General features: G+C 39.8%; 1 protein-coding gene across 2 annotated transcripts in view; it reads left to right on the top strand.

The window, feature by feature from the left end:
- LOC113053988 (talin-1-like) overlaps positions 1-6,795 on the top strand; it is a 66,191-nt gene that overhangs the window by 56,919 nt on the left and 2,477 nt on the right. Inside the window, exons 48-54 of one of the 2 annotated variants that reach the window (XM_026219181.1) lie at positions 1-21; positions 432-434; positions 2,077-2,182; positions 3,308-3,432; positions 3,763-3,888; positions 4,005-4,067; positions 4,271-4,453. The exon at positions 1-21 is cut by the window's left edge and continues 87 nt beyond it. In XM_026219181.1, the coding sequence (XP_026074966.1) occupies positions 1-21; positions 432-434; positions 2,077-2,182; positions 3,308-3,432; positions 3,763-3,888; positions 4,005-4,067; positions 4,271-4,453 (627 nt within the window). The remainder of the gene's footprint in view (positions 22-431; positions 435-2,076; positions 2,183-3,307; positions 3,433-3,762; positions 3,889-4,004; positions 4,068-4,270; positions 4,454-6,795) is intronic. The other variant, XM_026219182.1, reaches the window with a different exon arrangement.

Below are 6,795 nucleotides of genomic sequence, written 5' to 3'. Positions count from 1 at the left end.
CTGCTGGAGCACGTGCTAGTGGTGAGTGTCCTCACACACACACACACACACACGCTCCTCCAGAGCTCCTCCAGGAGTCAGTAGAGTTAAAGCTGTGTGAAATGACTGACGCAGCCTTTGGTCGCTCGCTGAAATGTCCCATATTTCACAAACTCACAGTGTGTTTGTCACTCAATGGGTCAGTGACTCAAATATTTGTCTAAATGTATTGAAAGGTAGTTAAAATATGATTCGATAACATTAGATGTAGTTAATTATTTAAACTAATAAGGATTAGTTAAGGGATTTTGAGGTTGTAACAAGGTAACATTTCTATACAGGTCTGAGAAATTCATTTCAGTGCTTTTCTTCATTTATTTTCTGTTTTCTCTCTCTCTGTGTGTGTGTGTGTGTGTGTGTGTGTGTGTGTGTGAGTGGGTTCACTGTGATAGCCGGTGAGTTAAAGGTGACTGACTGTGCATGTGTGTGTGTGTTTTGTGTGTGCTGAACCTCTTAACATGACACATAAATAACATAATATACTGTGTGCTGCAGTGCTTCTCAACTGGTGGGTTTAGATCTGTATTTATTTCCATTTCCATTTTTTTTTTTTGCCATTTTGACTTTGACTTATGATTTTGAAACTTCCTTTTTAAATGTTTCATGTAAATTGTATCATGTGTCATCTATAGACTCTCGTGACAAAAAACAGTTTAATAGAATTCAGTTTTTCCAGATCGTTTTACAGATATTAGACCGTTTGTCGTAGTGACAAATCATCTAAAAATCCACCAGCCAACAAAACTTTGTATAAAACTGGACATTTTGACATGTTCACCATATCTTGCACCAGATCCTGATGCATTGTTATTTCTGCAGATCGGTAGTTGCACACTTTAGGTCTGTTTTCTTGAGGTAAAACCACTTGAGAAGCACTGGTAAAATATATTAATGTAGTAACTTGTGTGATTTTATTCTCATGCTCGTTTTTCATGAAGGTGACATCTTTTAAATATAAAATATTAATAGCATCTTTATTAGTCTAAATGATTTGTTACTGGTCTGTTACATTTGTCAAAGTTTTCAGAAATACAGAATGAAATGAAAGAATGGTTTGCAGAATCATTTAACATTTTGCCATATGCCATATTAGACTTCTCTGTGTTCATAAATGAGTATTCTCCTTCGGATTGTGCTGTGTGTGTGTGTCTGTGTGTGTGTGTGCGTGTGCCTGCGCCTGCGTGCGTGTGTGAGACTCGTGTCACTGTGGGGACATAAATTGAGGCGCTCATGGGTAAATAAGCTTATAAGTCATACAGAATGATTTTTTTTGAGAATGTAAATGCCGTGAGGGGATGGTTTAGCTGTAGGGTGTACAGTATCAGGATTCCCCACAAAGATAGTAAACCAGAACCAGAGGTACATGAGTTTAAAGTTTTGGGAGTTTAATGTCATAAACCTTGAAATGGAGACATTGTCTTATCTCTAACTCATAAAAACAAATATCGCCTCAGACCACAAACTCTAGTTTTACTCAGCTCTTGAATATTTTCTGTCTAATTTTTTGAATGTTTGAGTATGTTGAGCATCCTATTGGACACGTCAGTAGTCTTTTGATCCTTTGCATCTTTTCAATCCAAATACAGTCACCTGACATTTAAAGAGAAACGGACCACAGGCTCAGAAGATGGGAACTCTGAAGAGTGCTTCGTGCTTCTGTTGGGTTTATATAGACGGACAGCATATGTTTGTCTGTGTGTGTGTTTCTGGTATTGTTTGTGTCATTCCCAGCATTCCTGCTCATGGCCAAGTCTTTTCTTAGCCGTGTGTCCCAAACGAATAGCTCTGCTAATGCCACGCACCTGTTCCTCTGTCACCAGCACCTCCCTGGAGGACACGCTGAGGACACACTCACACACACACACGCACAGAAAGCTCCGGATTCTTTTCCTCTAGTTAACCGCATGAGTGTCTGACAGCAGTGAACTGTCTGTGAGGAGCTGAAGATGTCTTCAGTGTCAGATTGATTTAACAGTCTCTTATTTAGGATGCTTTAAGAGCTTCATGTGTCTGAAGTCCTGCGTTCTCTCTCCACAGATCATTCAGAAACCGAGTCATGACCTTAAACAGCAGCTGTCACACTTCTCCAAGCGCGTGGCCGGTTCAGTGACGGAGCTCATTCAGGCCGCCGAGGCCATGAAAGGTACGACGTGTTTCTCAGTACACACACTCTACACAAGCCAGCGCAGCTTCACTGGGATTATCTCCTGGCTGTGGGGTACGTCTTGCCCTCTCGTGCTTTCCATCAGCTCAGGTCAAGTGTCCGCTTCCAGTTCTGCATCATGAGCAGGATTTATCAGGATAATCCACCGCAAGTGATCTGAGAGCTCGGGTGATAACACACAGACCCTGATTTAACACATGATGAGAGATCAGGAGAATTTCTGTGGGGGTCTGTGTGAGGATTTAAAGAAAAAGGATGATTTATACAGTAGATGCCAATTCACACACACAAAATAACCTAGGTATCCAGTATGTATATGAGTAAAATAACATATTTAACATGATTTGATACTTAGACTTTCTGCTGCACATAAAGGAAATTATGTTCCTTTATGAAAGTTTGGGTTCGGTGAGATTTTTTTTAAAGAATGAAGCAATAAAGGATGCATTGGTCAGAAGTGACATTAAAAATGTGTATACTGTAATGTAAGATTGCCATTTCAAATAAATGTTGTTCTTTTCAGCATTCTATTAAAGAATCCTGATAAATACAATGTATCAAGCTTTCAGCCACAACTGTTTTCAGCTTCGATTATAATCAGAAATGTTTCTTCAGCAACAAATCAGCAGATTAGAATGATTTCTGAAGATCATGTGACACTGAAGTAATATAATTCAACAACAAATTACATTTTAAAATAAAGTGTAATAAAAACTGTAAAAAAAAAAGTGTAAAAACCTGCCATTTTCATAGTAATACCAATGTTTTTTGGTCAAATAAATGCAGCCTTGTGAGCAGAAGAGACTTCTTTCAATAACGAATACTTTCAATGATGAATAATCTAATAATCTTACTGATCTTTCTCATACTAACAATTCAGAACAATATTTTTGCGTTGTTGTTGAATATTTTCCTTAAGCAAATTATTCTCATACCAGTCACACCTCAGGATTTGTAAACAAAGATAATCAAAAAATCCAAATCCAAACAATGTGGAATGTGCTCAGATCAGAGGACGAATACAAGGTCAAGATATAGCATTTAATAACAGGTTCACCGCAGAATCTCGCACACGAGTTTGATTGGTTACGATGCTTTCTTTAGGTACAGAGTGGGTGGATCCTGAGGACCCGACCGTCATCGCCGAAAATGAGCTGCTGGGAGCCGCAGCTGCCATTGAAGCTGCCGCCAAGAAACTAGAGCAGCTGAAACCCCGAGCCAAACCCAAGGTGAGGAGACATTCCCCACGTCCCTCAGGAGCAGCCTAACTCCTTCACATTTACATTAGCTTGGAAAATCCCACTCAGTGCTCATATATTCTGAAGCTGATCTTCCTGATCATTACGTGACATTTGCCTTACTATTCCCGTTTGCATTGCCCAGTTTGGATTTGGATTTAAGGTAACACAAATCACATGAAAGATGAATGCAGCATGAACTGACCTCCATCATCATCATCATCTTCAAAAAATCATCGTGATGTGTTCATGTGCATGTGAGAAACCTTAGGATCAGTCACAGTGTGACTGAAATGAACGTTTGCTCTGTTCTGATCACAGGAAGCCGATGAGAGTCTAAACTTCGAGGAGCAGATCCTGGAAGCAGCCAAATCCATCGCTGCGGCCACCAGCGCTCTGGTCAAAGCTGCATCTGCCGCTCAGAGAGAGCTGGTGGCTCAAGGGAAGGTACGAGCGTGCACACACCTCACGACTGCGCTCAGGTGCTGCTCTGGGACACTTCGTCCAGAATGCCTGGAAATCACACGCTTTGTTCAGTGTTTCTCTTTGTCTCTCTCTGTCAGGTCGGGGCGATCCGAGCCAACGCGGTGGATGATGGACAGTGGTCACAGGGTCTCATTTCAGCTGTACGTCACTGTCACAAGCAGTGCTGATTTCTTGAGCTTAAGGAGTCATTCACCCAGAAATGATTACAGAATTGTCATTTTTGGGTGAATTTCTCAGTTTCTTCTGATATATTTAGATGCAGAGGTTTCAGATGCATACACATACATGCATGAAGTAGATTTTGATTAGGCAGATGTTTAACATATTTTGTCCATGACTCTAGGCCCGTATGGTGGCGGCAGCTACCAACAACCTGTGTGAAGCGGCTAACTCTGCCGTCCAGGGTCACGCCAGCGAGGAGAAGCTCATCTCTTCAGCCAAACAGGTGGCAGCATCCACCGCTCAGCTGCTGGTGGCCTGTAAGGTCAAGGCTGACCAGGACTCCCAGACCATGAAGAGACTGCAGGTCAGTGTGTGTGTGTGTGTGTGTGTGTTAGATAGATTTGGGGACTTCCATTCAGTAGTTCTTGAGGGACATGTTTTGAAAGCCCCTTGTATTGAGTTGAAAACATATATGATCGTAATAGTGGAGGACAGATTGATACAGATTGGATTCAATACAATTCACCAAAAATTAGTGTAGAAAAAATAATCCTCTAACATTAATACTCACTTACATATCACAATAAATAAACAGGAAAACACATTTCAAACTGTAATTAACAATTTTGGTTATCACTGTAACTGTGAATATTACACACAGTATTGTGTTGTTGTTGTTTTTTAAACCTTTTAAACATAAAAAGTGGAAAAGCATTTCTTTCTGTGTGTTTCAATGTGTTTTAAGTACATGTATTTAAGTAACTGAAGTTTCTTCAGATCAAAATGTATGCCAAGTGCATAAATGTAAATCCCTGAATTGTAGATAAGAAACTGACATTACACAATATATAATTATTAATACTGTGAAGTTGTCATTTTATTAATTTTTTTAGGATATCCAGTATTTTAGATGACTCAGAATGGGTCAGATTGGACCGGATCCTGATATAAGCGTTTTAAAACCATCATTTCCTCTCCTCATTTCTCACTGCAATGGTCTGACACAAATAAACAATGACTTGCACCTCTCAACAAAGCCTTTAAATATTCAGTGACACAGTAGACCCACAGCGTCCCTCCTGCCTCCGGTCAGACAGCTGTCGTCCTGCACAGGGTAAAGGCAGAGGTTTACATCTTAAACCCAATAACCCTGAGACCACCATTATATCTTAAGTCACAATAAACATCATACTGAATTTTCACACGCATTAAAACAAACCTAGTTCAGAGCAAGATGTTTGCAGATGATGTTTTGTCATTCAGACACACATATATCTACAGTATCAGATGCCCTTTTCTATTTTGTAGACTCCTGTACGCTCTTCTAGAGGAATCTCTGCTAAAGGTCCTGTGTGTTAGGAATAGACACAGATCCATCATCTTGTCTTTCACAGTCCGGCTGTCTGATGTGTAATGTGCACTGATGAGTAGCGGTCTGCAGGACATGAATCTGATTTATTATATTGACTTTCTGTTGAGGCAGGACTTTGATACCGTGGCTCCACCTCACAATCACTACTGCGCAGACTCAGGCTCCAAATTACGTCATTGTCGTGAAATGACAGCAGCCATACTTGAATGTTTTGGCTTCACTTTTCTATTGTGTAAGGAAGTGGAGACGCATCGTCAATCTTTTTTACAGTCTATGGATGGCCAGTTTTTCAGGATATAGCTTCTCAGTTTGGTGATATACTTCCCTCCTCGCTGCACTATGCCTCTTCTGCTGTTATCAGTCTGCCTTCGAGAAAAGTCTTCTCATCTGTACAAAATAAGATGTAGGCCCAGCAGTACTTGGTTACAAGAAATGAAGAGAATCCAAATAGTTTCAATATAACTTTGCACGGTAATGTAAAATATCTTCTGTGGCAGCAGTGCAGAGTCTCTAAGCTAAGCTAGTTTGTGTTTAAAGTCCCGGCCAGTCCTTCCTCTTACAGAAATAAATCAGCTGAATTGTGACCTCAAATCAACCCTTCAGCTATGCACAATGCCTCAAAAGGCATCAAAAAGACAAAAAAAATATCCCTGGAACGTTTGCCAAAGGAGGGCTGGAGATGTGTTTGGTTTAGGCTGCACTCTCCACAGCTGCATTTCCTTATAAAGCCATCCCCAGAGTCCAGACACACGCAGAGCCTTCCTACAACATCAGATCAGGCAGAAGTATTGCATCTGTTTTTAATAAGACTCATTCATAAAAATTGCCAGTTATAATTAAGGGCAGTCCAGTGTTTCCACGGGTTTACTTTAACATGTAGTTGTACTTGTAGCCACAAAGTAAAAGTTGTTCTTCTAGCTGTAAATTTGTATTTACATTTGTAGTGTACTTGTAGCCACAAATTATAGTTGTACGCATAGTTGTAATTCTAGCCACAAAATGTAAGTATTGTAGTTGTATTTGTAATGTTTTTGTAGCCACACATTAAAGTACCCGTGGCCACAAATTAAGTTGTATTTGTAAGGTTAATTAAATTAATTTTGTGGCTACAAGTACACAAAAAATGCAACTACTTAAGTTTGTGGCTACAAGTACCTAGCAAATACAACTAAAGTAGTTGTATTTGTAATGTAGTTGTAGCCACAAATTAAAGTAGTTGTATCTGTAGTGTACTTGTAGCCACAAATTAAAGTAGTTGTATCTGTAGTGTACTTGTAGCCACAAATTAAAGTAGTTGTATTTGTAATGTAGTTGTAGCCACAAATTAAAGTAGT

The sequence above is a fragment of the Carassius auratus genome, chromosome 35 (assembly GCF_003368295.1).
Source record: "Carassius auratus strain Wakin chromosome 35, ASM336829v1, whole genome shotgun sequence".
In the NCBI taxonomy this organism is placed as follows: Eukaryota; Metazoa; Chordata; class Actinopteri; order Cypriniformes; family Cyprinidae; genus Carassius; species Carassius auratus.
The sequence above is the reverse complement of the archived record's forward strand: the minus strand, read 5'-3'. Positions and strand labels throughout refer to the sequence as shown.